Source organism: Aulonocara sp. 'chitande type north' Nkhata Bay, linkage group LG7 (genome assembly GCF_057382095.1).
Source record: "Aulonocara sp. 'chitande type north' Nkhata Bay isolate Kocher_YH1m ecotype deep benthic linkage group LG7, A_spYH_male_GT1.1, whole genome shotgun sequence".
Taxonomy (NCBI): domain Eukaryota; kingdom Metazoa; phylum Chordata; class Actinopteri; order Cichliformes; family Cichlidae; genus Aulonocara; species Aulonocara sp. 'chitande type north' Nkhata Bay.
In genome coordinates, this window is record NC_141350.1 from 26,267,630 (window position 1) to 26,285,680 (window position 18,051).

Sequence of the window (18,051 nt, forward strand, 5' to 3'; positions counted from 1 at the left end):
CCTCAGTCCAATCCACACCACGAGGATCTACAGGAACGACATCTGAATGTCATTCGGACTGGAGAAGTGTAGTTGGACGGTAACAAAGAGAGGGAAGGTAGTCAGAACTGAGGGGATTGTAATACCGGACAGCTGCAAGTACCTGGAAATCCTAGGCAAATGGGAACCTTAAAGAGGCCGCTAGAAAAGCTGCAAATAGCTGCAGAGAGTGAGGCAAGTGCTGTGGAATCAGCTGAATGGGAAAAACAAGATCAGGGCTATCAACACCTACGCCCTGCCCGTGATCAGGTGCCCTGCCTGGATAATAAGCTGGCCAAAGGAGAAGACAGAAGCCACTGACATCAAGACGAGGAAGCTCATCACCATGCATGAAGGATTTCACCCCAAGTTCAGCATCCTGAGACTGTATGCTAAGCGGAAGGAAGGGGGCCTGGGACTGGTGAGTCCAGGATGAGGCAATGAACATCCACAAATACATCAGGAAAATGGCCACAACTGACTGTGTGCTTAGTGAATACCACAGGTGGTAGAACCCCGAGAAAGAAGAGGAGCAAGAGGGGGAGCCATCATAGAAGGACAGGCCCCTGCACAGTATGTACAAACGCAAGATACAGTACAAGATCCATAGAGGGTGGGTTCTACCACACCAGACAATACCCCAGGTGCAGGCTGTGCAAAGCTGGCCTTGAGATAATCCACACAAAACAGCAGGGTACAAGATACTAGCAGGCAGGTCATACATGGAATGCCGTAACCAAGTGGCCGGCATAGTGTACAGAAACATTTGTGTGAGTATGGCCTGGAAGTCCCGGCCATAGTCAATGTTTTTTTGTTTTTTTGGGTTTTTTTGCCTGTCCCGTTTGGCTTTTTTGCCATCAGAATTGTTGTCTAAAGGCAAAGAAAGATGCCCAACGGATTTACTTTACCAAATGGACCATCCCAGCCTTGCCGTAATGGTCTATTTGATTCACCTTTGCTTTTATTGTTTATTTTATTTTATTTTCACTTGCTACACACGGGACAGACTTGACTGGGGAAAAGAAAGGGGAGAAAGAAAGAGGGAAAGAATAACAGCGGAAAAGAGGGATGGGGATAAAGGGCAAAAAACAAAAACCAACAAAATAAGCAGACAAAAAATACATATCTCAATCACCTGAATCACCTGTTGAGAGAGAAAAAAGAGAAAACAAGCAGAAGAAAAAGAGAGCAGTATAATAAACAACATCACAATGATCTATGGGAATATAACAGTAAATACTAAATATTAAACATTATTGAGCAGCACGTAAGATCGACAGCGCACAGTGTGCTTTGAGGTAGGAGCCAAAAAGGGTGTAGTTTGTGTGTGTGAGCACTCGTGTGTACACCTGTGAGCGTGAGCGCGCTTGTATTTAAAAGGTTCCTTCATGTAATGATCTGCTAGAGGGTGTGGGGGGGCCACAGCCCCGTCCTCCAGGGCATGAAGCAGGTATGGAGGAGATCAAGGCTCCAGACATCCAGAGGCCCTCAGAACACAAGAGACCAAGGAAGACCAACAGAGGGGCAGCCGCGCCACTGTCCCAGAAAGAGCTGACGGCCATAGAGCAAATAATATCACATTGACGGCCATAGTCAATGCGATATTATTTGCTCTGCTGCTTATTTTCCATCCTTAAGTACAGCGTGTGTTGTGTGTGTGTTCACGTTACTGTGCTGGGTAAAGGCACACTGTGCGGTCAGTGTGCTCTGGTGTACTCTTGTTCGTGTACCACGAGGGGTCAGTCTGAGGAGCTCATCGCCACAAGTCCCTGCATGTGTGCCCCTGTGGGCAGTCTGCTTATTCTCAGTGTACAAGCCCACTGAACTGAGCTGGAACAACTTGTCACAGCTCATTGCTGATCCACGAATCTGCGCAGGGTCCCGGAGTACAGCAGGAAGAGGCTCCCCTTCAAAGTAAAGCAGTTCCGTGCGTCACAGCGCTGTTTGTCTCCGCGGTGATTTCACTCGAAGCTGAAGTTCAGGAAAACGCTACAGCACAGACTCCGTCCTCATGGACCTGGAAACCGCTCAGCACAGTGAGCCGTGTCTGCCTCTGTGAGGGAGCAACAGGCTGATTTCTGCCTCAAACCACCGCAGCGAGGTAAGCAGAGCCGCACAGCCGAGCAGCTGTCCGCAAACAAAGCGCTTGTCCTGGTGTGTGTGTGTGTGTGTGTGTGCCCGCTGTTTGGTTCTCGGTCAGCCTTCAGTTCAGCTTTCAGCTTCTCCAAAACTGGAGAAGCTGAAAGCAAATATCATAAAGCGTCTTAGTAAGGTATGAAAAAGCCCTCTGAAAATACAGAATACTTACTATAAAAACACAAATAATACGACAAAGTAAAACAGTACGGTAGAGCTCAGTAAACCCATTAGAGAATAATTAGGAAAATGTAAAAGGCTTAAAAATAAGGTGCAGTAAAAATATATGAGGAGTGAGGAGGGAACAGGAGTCTGCTGGGCAGATGTCACACGGGGTATGAAAGAGTTCATGCAGGTTTTGAAGAGCTGATTACTGACACACACAGCTATGCTCTGGGTGTATGAGGCCTGATGGGAGGGAGCTTTGCAATCTGGCCATTCTCTTTCCAGCTGTTAGCTTTTCTCTCTCAGTACAGTTGAGCTGCTTGCTCAGCACAGGCATGCTTCCATTCATGCCAGCCTTTCCTGCTCCAACCCCGGAGGTTGAAAGATCATCACCACCATCGCTCATACTCACTTTATTAAGCAGTTGTTCCTGCACTGCAGACAGTGCATTTCTGTGTATTCATTTGGCAGAAAATTAAAAAAATTTAATCACCACTTCTAACAGTGGTAGAAAACACCCTCTTCCTTTGAGGACTAACCCGAGAAGCATGCTGATGTACTGAAGGTGGGGCACTGCGTCAGTGCTCCAGGTAGAGGGTCGCCACAGCGCATCATCTGCCTGCATCTCACCCTGCTCCATGTAACATCCTCCATTTGTTAGCGCAACCTCTGCAAGTTCTCCTTCACTGCATCCATCAATCCACTCTGAGCTCTTGCTCGTTTCCTCCTGCCTGGCAGCTCTAGATTGAGCATCCTTTGTTCAAACCAGCTCAGCGTCGCTTTTCTTGTTGCAGTGTGTCTCTCACAAATCATGACACTCATTACCACTCACTCCACCCTGCCTTGACTCTCTTCTTCACCTCTCTTGTACACTTTGCTTTAGAAGGTGGATCTCAATGATTGTAGGGTCTGTCTTACAATATAAAGCATACCTCCACCTCTCCGGGCTCTCCTCCACCTGCTCTCTGTTCTCACTACAAATAGCTATGTCGTCTGCAAACATCACAGATCCACAGAGCCTCCTGCGTGAGCTCGTCTGTCACCTTATGTGTCACTTCTGACTTCTGAGATGACCAAAAGTTTACAAAGTGAATTTAATATGTTATTTGTTTGGACCCAAAATGTGTGATTGAGCCTGTGATTTCATTAGAGAGCTGCTTTCACATAGAGTTGTGTAGGCTCAAAAGTCATGCTTTAGTTACAGGTTGTTCCCTGCTGACCAGCTTTAAGGCACTTTCATGTTGGCTTCACTTCTCAGATCAAGAAGCTGTCCATCTTTTATACCGTTTGAGCTTGTGTTTATGTAATTCACATTCGGCTCACGCTGCCTTTTGACTTTTCCTTCAACTCATCACCTTTTCCATCAAGACAAATTAAACATGATTAGGAAAAGGCAGATGAGGGAATCTGTTGATGAGCCAATAAGGGTTAAGAGGTTTACCACAGAAGAAGAACCAAGCAGTGACATCTCCTGTTGGACATTCTCTGTTCTTGCTTTAGAGCCTAACGGAGGGACCGTATTGATCATGGTCTTAGCTGCTCTTCCACACACAGTTAGTGAGCAGCTGGATCGTCTGTCTGTTTCAGATCAAATGTGGAAACCGGGGAATCTGCAAAATGAGCAGGCCTCCTTCATGCTGACAGACAGGCGGAGTGCTGTGTGGATGTTTCAGAAATCTTTGAGAACATGTGGCTGTCAAGCACTCCTATTTCGAGCTTTATCTTACAGGCTCTTTAAAAGGCAGAAGCACACACTGTTGCGTTTCTCCGGTCTGTCTGTGGCTCTGTCACACAGCAGTCAGCCGTGCTATGTGGGGTTAACCAGTGCTGCATGCTTTACTGTTGAGTCATGCTCTCTCACTCTGCTAGCATGTCTTCTGAACGCTGTGTTTGTTGTTCTGAGTCGTACTTGTTCTGGGTGTTGTGATGCACAGCAGTGCAGTGTGTGCTTTCTTAAATAAATGATTGTGTGAGACATAATGCAGATGAACGCTGCTTGCTTTACTTTCTCGTTAGTGTGACCTTGAAGCTGACAGGAACTAGAGAACAGAGTACAGACTAATGTTCCAGCTGCAGTCCAAGACAGTGGAGTTTGAGTCCATCCAACCACAGGAGGACAGACCATGCAGAGAGGCAGCTAGGTGATACTGAGGTCAGCCGGTAAGAAAACATGAGATGGAAACAGCTGACTCCCTGATATGTTGGCTGTTCTTCATTTCTAACTTTTTATCTTGTTTCTCTCGGGCTCCTTAGCTGGTTAGCAGCAGCTAAAATTTCTTAAAAGCCAAGTTGATGGCCAGTGACGGTGTTCTCTCAGATGGATTAAAAAGTAGAAATTAAAATGCTTGTATGAGATGTCAGAAGGTGCCGGCGTACATGACTGTGTGCAGACAGTCCACACAGGCCCAGCTGTTACTGCAGTCTAACACAGCGTCGCCCATTTCTGTGCTTTTCTGATCCCACTGACTGATTCAGTTTGTTTCCAAAGAGAGTGTAACCCAGGTTTCATTTCTCTGTACACAGTCTACAGATGCCCCCTGAATGCAGCACAGGCTGGTGGTGACAGAAAACAAGTTCAGGATTGGGAATGAATTCGTGCCAGTGACCACAGGAAATGCACAGACACAAAAGTTATTAAAATGCTGTGACGTCACAGCGAGCAGACAGTTTCCTCTCAGGCGTCTTTAAAGTGAACTCGACACTGTCGGAGCACGGCTGATGTTTTTTCAGGAGGTCCTGCGTAGCGCTTGTATGTTGTGCTGTGACTGCAGCAGTAATAGAGACAAACAGTCTGAAAAGAAGCTCCCTCACTCTACATCGTAACTGTTCCCATAGCGAAGCAGGACAGACAGAGGTTGGTGCTTTGAGCTGTAGGCACATACACGAACAGCTCTCATTAAAATCCTCTTTTTGGCTTTTTTGTCTCATGCTTCATTTTGCTGAAAAAGGCAAAGGTATCAGAAGCGTCTGCTCTGTGGTCTTATCAGAGTGCCGATGTCACTGAAAGCACACTCTCCTGCCCGCCATGTCACCATACTAGTGCTGTTCACAACACTGCCAAAGCTAACAAAGTTTCAGGAGAAAAGTCGGTCCATGTGCAGCCTTGTTGTTTCAGTGATGATTCTGCGGGCTGATCTGTGCTCCTAATGAAGCCACTGTGTCACCCCTGTGGAATTTGGCACATGTATAAATATCTTTGCAACAGTAATTGCCTGCAAGTGACAGCAGCCAGAGCTCAGCTGTGTGATTGCATCTGAGGTCAGGATAGTTTGACTTGAATTGCCCAGACACGTATACTTGCCAGTTTGTGCTAACATGAAAATAAAAAGTGAAGCAGAGACGTAATGGATGGTGTGTAAGCCTTCACAAAATCCAAACCCATGACTTATAAAGATTCATAACAACTGTACAAGGATGATTTTTTAAATCACTTGTATTTTCACATATTGTGAGATTTGCATAAACCTCAGCGTGTAAAGTTTGAGCTGTGAACATCTTACTGCTGCCATTCTTCCCCAGCAGCAAGAGCGCCTCCCAGAAGTCCACTTCCACAAAAGTAGGTCACAATAGTCCCAGAGATGCACCCAGCAGTCACTTTGTTAGTCACTGCCAGTTACCACAAACACTCGAGCACAGTCCTCTGTCAGTGATCAGGGTTAGGGAATTACTTTTTCACACATGGCCAGGATAGCTTTTAAATTGATGAATAATCATTTAATAAATGCATTTGGTGTTTACTCAGGTTATAGTTGACTAATATGGAAATTGGTTTGATGATTTGAAACATGGAAGTGTGACAAATATGCAAATAACTAAGAAATCGGGAAGGGGCCGATAGTTTTTCACAGCGCTGTCTGCAGTAGTAAAACTCTGCTGCCATTGGCTGCGTCTCTCTGTCGTTCTGTCATTGTTCCTGAGGGCGGAAGCAGCAGCAGTCCCAGGTTGATTTAAAGCTCCAGACACTGAAACAGTCAGTTAGAGCCCAAAACCACAGTCTGCACACATGTTCACAGCACGGTCTGTGTGCGATTCTTTCTATATATTCTCGGCACCTGTGACACTGACATTAGTAATTCCTGGAGTTATAGGGGCTTAAAATCTGCATGATTAAGTGGGCGTGGCCTCTTTGACAGGTGGATGGTGTCAAAGAGTTGGAGTCCCAGAGCCGGACCTCTCATCCATGTTTGTGCTCTTTGCTGACAGACAGTCATAAAGTCTGTGCTTTTTATTTTATGTCCTCATCTGCTAAACACGCTGTAACGTCCTTCTCTTTAAACTGAATTATTTGTCCAGTTCTCTGCCTAATGTGATGTTGTACGTCATTCTAAAATATTCTGGCATATACACACGGTTAAAAATAGCTGCTGAGTAGTTCCAATTTATAATTAGCAAAGAACAAGAGTAGTTAAGCTTAGACCTCTCCAGTGTCTTTTAACTGAGTATATATTATTAGTATTTAAAAGGAGCATCCATCCATGCCAAGATACTGAACCCTGATTTGCCCCTAATGCATCCACTACAGTGTGAGTGCGTGTGTGAATGTTAAACAAAAGTTCTTGTATGGATGTGTGTGACTGAGGGGATGAGGCTTCTAGTAAAGTGCTCAGAGTAGAAAAGCACTATGTCAGTTCATATATTAACCAGTTCTCCTGTGTCTGTCTGGACTTGTGTTCACAAGTATGAATGAATGATGAACAAAATATAAAGATTGCATAATATTCCCCTCTTCACCATCCATCAAATTTCCTATGCAGCAACCCACCCTGAGGTTGAGAGACAGGGTGGACTATACCTTAGACAGGTCAACAGCCCTGAGATGAGCTGTGGACATACTCACATATTGGCCTGTGGCCAGTAAAGAATCACCAGTTTGTCTTTGGAATGTGTGACGAGGCACCCGGAGGAAACCCCAGCAGGCACAGAACATGTCCACGCGGCTGCTTTGAAGCAGGCATGGTAAGCTTCATATATAGTATGCTGTTGAAAGCACAGTGACTCGTAGGACATGCACAATTGCAGTGAGTATAGCCTTGACATTTCCTATATTGTTGCCGTACGTGGTAAAATGATTAAATAAGGTTGGTTGTTGAGAGATCCACAGACAGACACGTTGACAAGTGATGAAACTGATATTTCTCCTTGTTGTAACATCACACTCAGAAACAATATCTTGACGTGTCCTGGCAGGCTGGCCACTAAATGAGTGTAACGATGGACTGGAACACTTGTAGACATGTGTTGCTGACATCAACTTTAACCTGTAATAAACAAGTACTGTTGCATTTTCAAAGTTTTGGTACCAAAAGCTTTGTAAGTTGTTCTGGTGACAGTTCACTTCATAATTAATCCTTCTGTCAGCAGTCACATCATCAGTAAACTCCAGTGACCCGCTTCCACTGGCAGGCATACATGATGACAACAGGGAAACATAAGGTTTCCTGCACCACGTTTGACAGATGATGACAGATAATGAGCTGGTCAATGCTTTTCTCTTACATCATTCTGGTACAAGTTAATCTGGCTGTCATCTGTCCACTGATTTTTTTTTCCTAGCACTGAGGTGGCCTTCCTGTTCGTGAGTCTAACCAGTGGCTTGTACCTTGTTGTAAACCGTCTCTTGTACACTTATTCACTCAGGAGTTCTCTTGTTAGATGTTGTAAGGGCTTTTCTTCCCCAGGAAATAATTCTGCAGTCGTGAACTTTAGTTGTTTTTGTTGACTTCCAGGCCTGTTGGTTTTCCTGAGCCACCCGGAGCGTTGCTTCTTTTTAAGAATGTAACAGATTGTTGGTCACTCGTAAGTTGTTTTTGGTCTTTCTGCACTGACATCAACCCTTTATGGACCTCGTGTTGTGAGTTCCAGTGAACAGATCTATTAGCTGCTTAATTTGTCATTGAATGATTCATTTTTAATAACTTTATGCATTTTTGTGGTTAGAAAAGTGGTGACACTCTTCTCTCAGATATTTCATTACTTAAACAAAATTACTTTTCCAGAGTTAGCTGTAACTGAGGAAGTGACATCTGTGCTGGGTTGTGACAGCGGTCACACTACAAGTGTACAACTGAAATATGCTAGGCCCACCTCTTCATGTGGGCCAAGGCTTAGTTTACTAAACTGTTTACTAAAATGTGCACCAGTGAGTCACTGGGGCGTGTGAGTAAGAGGATTCACCACCATTGCAGCTCAGTAGCTAGACCGGCTCATCTAACAGTGTACTGGAAACATTCCGATGGAGTTTTGGTCAATGTTGAAATGATTCCATCACACAGTTGCTCCAGATTTGTAACAGTTTCACCACATCCCAAAGGTGCTCTGTTGGATTGAGATCTGGTAAATGTGGAGGCTGTTTGAGCGCAGCAAATATCTCTTTGAGGTGATCTGAGCTTTGAGATGTAGCACATTATTCTGCTGGAACTATACATTGGGATGCACGTGATCAGCAGCAATACTCAGGTAGGCTGTGGGATTGAAACACATCTCAGTTGGTACTAAAGGGCCAAAGTCTGCCACCACCACAACACAACACAACCACACCACAACACAACCACAACCACAACCACCCCACACTACCTGCAGCAGCTGCCTGAAATGAATAGACCTAGCGACTCATGTCTTCAGTCTGGCCTCACTGATTGCTCCAAACACACCAGGTTACTGAGAGATGTGTGATAAATCAAAACAGCACAAAAGTGCAGTGTGTCTCGCAGTTGTGATATCAGCAAATACAGTTTAATAATGAATTAATAGATTTTCATTAATCTTCTACACCAAATTCTCAAAGTGTTCTGTTCGTTTTCATTCTCTGCTGTTACCTCTGGTCCTTAGAATCTGGGCCTTGGTATTTTATTCAAGGTGAAAGCCTGTAAAATGTGGGTTAAAAGCTGGCTGAGCTTTGCCAGAAGCAGCAGCTGATTGGCTGTGGCTGAGCTGGTGTGTTGTGATAAGAGCCCAGCCTTTTGCAGCTCCACTGTGCAGTCAGAGGAAGTCTGTGACGGAGTGAAGCACAGCACCCCTCACTTCTTCCTTCCACTCTCTCTCTGCTACTCTGTCATTCCTGCCATACCAGACATAGCTTACCACCAGCTGAGGTAGGCTCTCACCATAAATTTTTGGAAAGAACAGCCGGAGTCAGCATTCAGTCTTAAAACACATAATTACAACAAGTTGTGGAAACATGTCCTTCTCTCTGTTTCTGTCGCAAGAGCCAAGTGTGTGTGTGTGTGCGTGCGTGTGCGCGTGCATGCTTTTTCAGTCTTTATATGTGTTTGACATACAATGGCAGTGTGTGTATGTTTTCTGCAGTTTACATAATGTACGTTGGAATGCTTAAAACTAGCAGTGAAACTAGCAGTAATAATTCCAGTAATTAAGAGGAATTTTGGCCCACCCATCTTTGCAGAATTGTTGTTATTCAGCCACCTTGGAGGGTTTTCGACCATGAACCGCCTTTTTAAGGTCATGCCATCCATCCATCCATCCATCCATTTTCTGCCCCTTAGCCTGGGCTGGGTCGCAGAGGCAGCAGGCTAAGCAGAGAAGCACAGACCTCCCCTGCCACCTCGTACAGCTTGTCCAAGGGGAACACCGAGGCATTCCCAGGCCAGGCGAGAGATATAATTTCTCCAGTGTGTCCCGGGTTTGCACCGGGGCCTCCTCCCGGTGGGACATGCCCGGAACACCTCACTCAGGAGGTGCCCAGGAGGCATCCTTATCAGATGCCCAAACCACCTCAACTGGCTCCTTTTGATGTGGAGGAGTAGCAGCTCTACTCTGAGCCCCTCCTGGAGGGCCCACCCAATCTCTAAGGGAGAAGCCAGCTACCCTTTGGAGAAAGCTAATTTCCGCCGCTTGTATCTGCGATCTTGTTCTTTTGACCACTACCCAAAGCTCGTGACCATAGGTGAGGGTAGGGACATAGATCAGCCGGTAAATCGACAGTTTTGCTTTTACGCTCAGCTCTTGCTTTAGCACGATGGTCAAATTGCGAACAGAATTGGTGACAAAGGGCTGCCCTGGTGGAGTCCAACACAAACAGGGAATGAGTCCGACTTATTGCCAGTTATGCAGACCAAGCTCTTGCAGTGGTTGTTTAAGGATCGAGTTCTCCAAGTCCACAAAACACATGTATACTGGTTGGGCAAACTCCCATGCACCCTCAAGTATCCTTGAGAGAGTAAAGAGCTGTTCAAGTGTTCTGCGACCGGGCGGAAAACCGCATTGTTCCTTCTGTATCCGAGTTTGACTAACGGAGCCCCAGCCTGCTGCCTCTCACCAAGGGCAACTCCAAACTGAACCAGAGTCCAGCTCTTCTCCGGGAGACTGGTTTCAGAGCCCAAACTGTGCACTGAGGTGAGCCTGACTATATCTACCCGGTACCTCTAAACCTAATGCACTAGCTGAGGCTCATTCCTACCCAGAGAGGTGACATGCCATGTTCCAGTCGCTAGTCTTGGTAGAAAAGAGGATCGTTACGTCAGGTTTTGCTCCGTCAAGTTTGTATGTCTTAGTCCTGGTCTTAGTGTTAGTTACTTCCTGTTTTATTTTAAAAGTGTGACAAAGGACCCGACGCACACAACTTTACACGGTACGTGTATGTTTATTTACATTGGATTTTTGCTCAGTCTTCTCGTACAGCTTTCCAGCTGCCATACTTCCGTTCAATCCAACACCATACACACCTCTCCCATCAGCTCTCGGTATCCAACCTATATAGGGGAGGCATGATAAGATAATGGAAATCAGCTGTTCTGGTCAGCCTCCCTGACACCACACCCTGAACCCACTGCTTCATCTCTCCCCTGCAGCTGAACCACAAACCACACTTCACCACAGATAGTTGCTTGTGTCAAGTGTGTTGTGTTGAGATTTTCATCTCCTTATCTCATTAGTTAGATTTAGTTTAGCTCTGTGTTGTTCCTCTGGTGTCTCCACTCCTTCCTAATGTCCTCTTGTGTATTTAAACCCTCAGTTTGCATTGGAGTCCTATTTCTGCCTTGAACATAGCAGTCCATGACACTTCTAAGAAAGGATGCAATCAAGATAACTCTAGAGACGAGTTATCTGTTTTACCCTTATCCTTTTTTAGCTTCCTTTCTGTCCCTGCATTCTCACTCATACTTTCACACATTTAATGCTTCCAGGGGGTTTGGGATTTTCAGTAAAATAATTTTATTTCTTTGCTGGAGTTTTAGGGTTAACCCTGGGTTTTTTGTACTACAAAGGTGGTTGACTTCTTACTGGAGTAAATCACAGTGGTGACTTAAGCTGCTCCGAAGCTTCATTCACTTCTCCGAAGTTGTGCATTTTACTGGTATATTTTTATAACCTTTTGATATTTTTTGTCGCCATTTGATAACATTGCTGTAGTAGGTAGTAGTTAACCCTGGGTTAGCTTAGCGATTTGATAACCAGCTTTGTATGACCGTTTAGCCTGATCGCCAGTGTTAAGATAAGTGAAAGATACTGTCACGGAGGAGCAGGGAGGACTCGGCGCAGACTGAAATCTCAGAAAAACAGGTTTATTTACACACTCCAGGTGCACTATATACAGGTGAAGGAGAAGGGGGCCAGGGTTCCCAGGGGGTGCAGAGCGGGGTCGGGAAAAGCGTCCAGAGTCTCCAAACCAAACACGAGAAATCTGCATACAGAGAACAAGAGTTAGCACGGAACTTTCACGGACAGCGCTCAAAACTGGCTGAGGCTAAAGTAGCACTGACGAGCGTTACTCAATAGTCCAGCGGCGAGGTGCTCTCAGTCACTGCCTTAAGTAGCGGGAGCAAACAAGGTGAGGAGCCACAGGTGATTGCCTACAGGTGGTGGAGGCCGGGAGCTCACAATGAGCTCCGCCCAGGCAGCGAGCAGAGAGAGAGGAGAGAGAGAAAAGACAAAACATAACATGTAGCCACACAGGGCCAGCCGAGCAGGCACGGGGACCATGACAGATACCCTGGATATGTTGAACGAGCTTCGTACTGTAGGGCACTGCTCATCTACTAATTAGAAGGTTGGTGGTTCAATCCCTGCCTGCTCCAGTGTGCATGCCAAATAACCTTGGGCAAGATACTAACCTCAACTTGTGCTCCATTGGAGTTTGAGTATTAGAATGAAAGTACTTAAGCATAGGGGGAAAAGTGCTTGTTTGAATGGCTTTAAGTGTGTTTAAGAGGCTTGTTGTATAAAGAGCTTTGAATGCTCAGCTAGAGTAGAAAACCACTATTTAAGAACCAGTTCGTTTACCATTTTACCTCTTGTATTCTAAGATCTGCTTTCTCTTCCAGCTGATTTAGCTTCCTCATGCTGAATCTTCCTTCATTTTGTCTATAGGCTATAAATCTAAACTGTTTTCCACTATTATATGATGGAGCAGTCAATACAGCGAGGACGACCAGGTCCTCGGTTACTTTCTCCTTTTGAAAGTCATTTAAAGTTGTTCTGCTGAGCTCCCTGGGTTTACTCGGCCCTGTAATGAACTCTACACCAGGTGTGAACACAGAGAAACAATCAATTTCCTAATTTTCTTTTTTCAAAATTATAACAATTTCTTCGGATCTCTCACCCTTGAAGACAATGTGGTCTTCTGATGAAAATCCCAGTGTTGTTGGTCTTAGCACTTTTCAGGGATAATCAGTTTATGTCCATCTCAGACCCCAGATGCCAATCAGTCATAGGATCCCGTAGGTGACACCAAGGTCGTCGTGGAAATATGAAATGAATTGAGGTGCACACAGCACAGAAACTGTTTTTTTTTTTTTTTTCTCTTGCAAAGGCGTCGAACAGCAGCACAGGGCAGCAGTCTGTATGCAGTCTGTAAGCCTAGAATATTTATAGAGTATAGTTAATCTGTCTGCCATGGTCACAGAACACTGTAACAACAGATAACTCGCTCATCAGCATGTGCTATAACTGAACGATTAGATGGGGACACAATTTGACCGTATGGAGCCTGCCATTTGTTAAGGTTGGGACTTATTAAGGCTTTTAACACTGAAGCAGAAGAATCCTAAAAAAATCCATGACAAATTACAACCATTTATATAAAACTGCAGCTGTGAGTTATTTTAGTAATCAAGTACACTGACAAGTATCCCATATCAGTGACATTCACATCCAAAAACTGACTGCTGTCTACAGTGGAGTAGACAGCAGTCAGTTTTTGGATGTGAATGTCACTGATATGGGATACTTGTCAGTGTAATGTCTACTCCACTGTAACCTATGTTGTCCGCGATCAAGACGAAAACCACATTGTAAAAGAAGAGAAGCACTAAAGTGCTGACTGTCATCATTTGTCCCACAGTGAGCAGTAAGATGCAGCGCTTTAGTGACAGACTTCGGCCTGCAGCGTCACTGAAAATGACTTCTTTGTATTTGAAGAGCAGGATACTGCTTCCTTTCACTCAGACACTGAAGTTATTGAATATTTGAGGATCCCGAACTTTTTCAGGATAGACTCTTTCCATGAAACACAGCAATACCCTCGAGTGTGCCTGTGGAGAGCTTCTTCAATCTGGGGAGTCTTGTGCTAACTCAAAGAAGTCAAAGGAGGAACATATTGGATTTAAAACTTCTCCCCATGAGGTTTAGTCCACTGGTAAGCTATTATTTGGCAAAGGAGCAGCTTTTCCCCTATTTTCAGTATTCCATTTTAACATGCTTTTTCCTTTTATTCATTTTTTTCTTGCACATATCTAACAAGCCTGTAAATTTCTTCATCTGTTGTTTGACTGATTTTGCTGTGACCTGTCCATAGTTGGATCCAATATACTAATAGGTGTAAAAAGGAAATCGAATGAACAACACTTAACTCTTAATTCTAAACCTGCACAGTGTATTTAACCTTCTACAGCCCACTGTTGCCCTCTGACCCTCACCCAACACAATCTCAAACCGAAAAAGTGTTAGACCTCCATATTTACCAAGAGATATGAACGCAGACATTATGACTTTTCTATTAAAGTTAATGTCCACACTTATTAATAGACACAGACAAAATAATAGTTACTAAAGCCCGAGCCACCAAAAGGGAAAAAGTTCTCTGTGTCATTCTACCCGACCAAAGAGACTTTATGAAATCCAGAAATGTGCAGATTTTTAAATGTGGTCAGCTTTACTAGAAACCAGAGAACACACAGATTACCTGATTTGTCTACCCTTTTTTTCTTTAAATGATATATTATAGTCTCTCTTGGGTTGCTTTTGCAGTTTGTTTTGGATCGTTATCATCTGTGGTGATAACTGTGAACCTCTTTCTGCTCAGTGTTGCAGCATTAGTCTAAATGTGAGCAGAGTGCTGCCCTGTACACTTCACAATTCATCCTGCTGCTTCTATCAGGAGTCGCATCATCAACAAACACCAGTGACCCGCTTCCACTGGCAGCCGTACATGCCCATACCATAATGCTCCCTCCACCATGCTGACAGATCATGTGGATGCTTTAGATCATAATCTTCTTTCTTCATACATTTCCTCTCCATCATTCTGCGAGTTTCAGTGAACAGATGGCAAATGCAAGTTCAACACTTAGAACTGACTCCAGATCTTTTATGGGTCATGAATCAGTTTGTCATCAACTGCTCAGTTACTTTTGAGCCTCTGGAAGTGGGAGACTGTAAAAATGGCCATAATTCCTAAAGAGTTGATTCGGTTCTTTGTTAAACCCTTTGAATTAAAGCTGATAGTCTGTACTTGGACAGCTGCAGAGCAGAATCAGTGAACAGATTGATGTCTAATGAGCCCCTGCTGTGGGATGGGGGGTGTGAGCAGGCACACACAGATTTATACACACATTCACACGATGCATACATCCATCCATGGGAGGGTGAGGATTATCTTTGCAGGCAGAAAGACAAGAAGATCCGGTTTAGCCACTTAGAAGTCTCTACTGAGCGAGCCTCTTTACCCACTAACCTGGATGAAGTCTCTAATTGACACACAAATTGTCATGCTAAAGAAATACTCGCTGTTTTTATATAGAAAGCACAGACAGCTGTCATTTATTTCTTGAGTAACAGTTTAAAAGTGACTTTAAAGATGTTCATGTTCAGCAAAGGAGAACTCTGCCACTAAGGTACCAGAGTCTAGTGGCATGAGTGGAAAGCATGAATCAGCCTCAGGGCAGAACTCTTCAGCTCAGGAATGTGAGAGCTCATTAATCGCTGCAAGCAAGACTGAATATCGAATGTAAAAATGCAGCAGAGCTGCGAGTGTGCGTTGCTGATGTCCTCCTTTATGTTACAGCTTCACTGCAACTCTCAGACGTTGGACAAAGACAGAGTTAAACAGAGCTTGGCGTTTGTGGCCAGCCAATGAGAAAAAGACTCCTTGCTAAACAGACAAAATGTCAGATTTCTGTCTTGGCTACAGAGCAGTCAGCAGGATTCTTTACAGCTTGGTTAAGTACCTGACGTAATGATAAAACCTCCCACCAGTTCATGAATGAGAGGCTCTAAAAAGCTCTGTTATACAAAGACTGTGTGTCTGTGAGTTTGTGTGTCTGAGAGAAATAGTCTTGTCCTTTGGGTGTGTAAGGATTCCCCTGTTTCGTTCTGACTTCCTGCTTCCTGTCTGTGAAAGGGCTGACCAAATCAGTGCATGTACGAGAGCTGAATGCAGCTTTGTGTCTCTGTCACTTGTCAGTAATAAGTGTGGTTTGAACAGTAAGTGAGTCATGCAGACTGCTACATTGTCAAGTTAAAGCTGCAACAAGTTCTTGCCATGTGCTGAGCGACACTCTGTCCACCTGCACGTCTCCACAGCTGCTGCACAGTGACAGACTGTGCCAGACTATGGTGCTGCCGTCACAGTGCCACTCCTGTAGTCTGACATTCAAACTGCTGCTCATTCTAGCAATTCAGCTACTGCTAATAGTGAAGCGTATGAAGCACTCTAAAATCTCATATTAAAAACCAAAGACAAAACATTCACAGCTAAGAAGTGTTTTTCTTTTCAAACAGATAAGATAATACGCTGAAGTAGAAAAATATTTTTTCCGCACACACAGAAAGAACATATCGCACATGCTCCACTTCCTAGGAATCCACTGCTTATTTAATGTTTGCGTCTGGAAAAACGAACATAACCCTCTTATCAGGTTAGGCTGAGCAAACATCTCACTATTACAGAACATACAGCATGGTTACTTGAAGGAAAGGACGTGGAAGTGTGTCAGTGTGTGTTAAACTTTGTTTAGATTAGACTAAAATGTAAACCATCACCAGTTTGTCTGTTTGTAACTGGAAGTCTCACAGAATCTTAGTTCGGTCATTCCCAACCACCCATTTTGACTTCCAGGCCTTACTCGGCACGGATGTTTCTGTATACACTACCGGCCTTGGTTATGGCATTCCATGTATGCCCTGCCCTCCTGGCATCTTGCACCCTGCTGTTACGTGCTGGATTGTCTCAATGTCTGCGGTTTTGCCTTCTGGTAGTACAGTCTGATTACCTTCCCTCCCTTTGCTACAGATACATTTCTCCAGTCTGAATGACATTCCAATGTTATGATCCTCATGGTGTGGATCAGTGAGTAGATGTCTTGTTCACTGGCATGCAGCATATAGCAACTTTCCTCTGTGTTGCCTTGATCTTGGCCTCTGAATATAAAAAAACTAAATGCAAGTACCTTTATGTGCTGTGTTGGTTCAGAGTTTCAGTTGGCACATCCCTGAAAAAACTGCAGCAGTGTGTAAGAGGGTGGCAAGATGTTACAGTCTTTGCACACAGCTTCATCAAGCATGTATGTAATGTGTGGACGATGATGAAAATACAGTTTGTCAGCGAACACATCCTAGCATGTCATTTTCATGAGAAGATAACTGTTTTTCACTTCAGCTGTTTCAGACCTTTCATGTTGCAGATCTGGTATACTTCCTGGTGTATTTCCTCTGGCACTGTGAATGTTACATCTCTCTGCTTTGCCTCTTCTTCTAGTGTCTGACACCATGAAACTGAATCCACGGGAAGCTCTGCTTTATGTAAGTATCTGTTGTTTTTATAAGGCATCATAATGAGCTGTAAAGGAGCTAGAATGTCTTATTAAACTTGCCTGGTGTGGCAAATGCACTTTAAACACCAGCTAGCCAGCCGATTAGCAAATATGCTAACACACTTCACTACCAAACAGTCAGCAGATGGCACAGACCCAGATCTGTCACATGCCATCATTTCTGTTTCGAGTGAGGGTCCTTTTGTGAAGCACAGGGGCCATACCATTTGAAAACATCATCTAGCTTCAGCCATACAGGCGTTTTCCAAACTTATAGGTCTGTTTTTCCATCTATCATCTGTGATAGAGTAGCTGATGTGAGGTAGTGTTTGCTGACTCTCAGCAATCTGTGAGCATTGCTGCAGTCAATCGCCGATGCCATGTTTGTGACACTGTTTTCTGTCAGGGAGACTGTGTGCTGACAGTGCAGCTTGATGAGGACGAAGAGAAGGAAGCAGACTTTTACCTGATTTTCTCTGGGTCTACACAAAGGCACGTGAGCAGTACACTGCGAGTGAGTCATGTCACACTGCAGGCCATGTGTCCAGGTATAACACACAAACACACGTGTACACATGCATGCACATGCACACACTCACACTCGCGCGGCTGGTTGAGTGGATTTTTGAAATACCAGAACAGAGAGTGCAGAAGTTTTGCAGGTGGATGAAAGTATGTGTGTTCACATGAGTGGAGCTGCTACACAGCCCTCCTGCTTTCACCGTCCACTGAAGCAGTCCTGTGT

General features: G+C 44.6%; 1 protein-coding gene across 5 annotated transcripts in view; it reads left to right on the forward strand.

Annotated features, from left to right (window-relative positions):
* Nucleotides 1–1,854: 1,854 nt before the first annotated feature.
* The window catches only part of LOC147325242 (uncharacterized), a 60,477-nt gene continuing 44,280 nt past the window's right edge, over nucleotides 1,855–18,051 (forward strand). For 2 of the 5 annotated variants that reach the window (XM_086299659.1, XM_086299661.1), the window contains exons 1-3: nucleotides 1,856–2,119; nucleotides 17,252–17,295; nucleotides 17,713–17,854. In XM_086299659.1, coding sequence (XP_086155785.1) covers nucleotides 17,263–17,295; nucleotides 17,713–17,854 — 175 coding nt within the window. In that variant the 5' untranslated portion in view covers nucleotides 1,856–2,119; nucleotides 17,252–17,262. Of the gene's footprint in view, nucleotides 2,120–7,073; nucleotides 7,276–17,251; nucleotides 17,296–17,712; nucleotides 17,855–18,051 lie in introns of all 5 variants that reach the window. The other 3 variants (XM_086299660.1, XM_086299662.1, XM_086299663.1) reach the window with 3 other exon arrangements.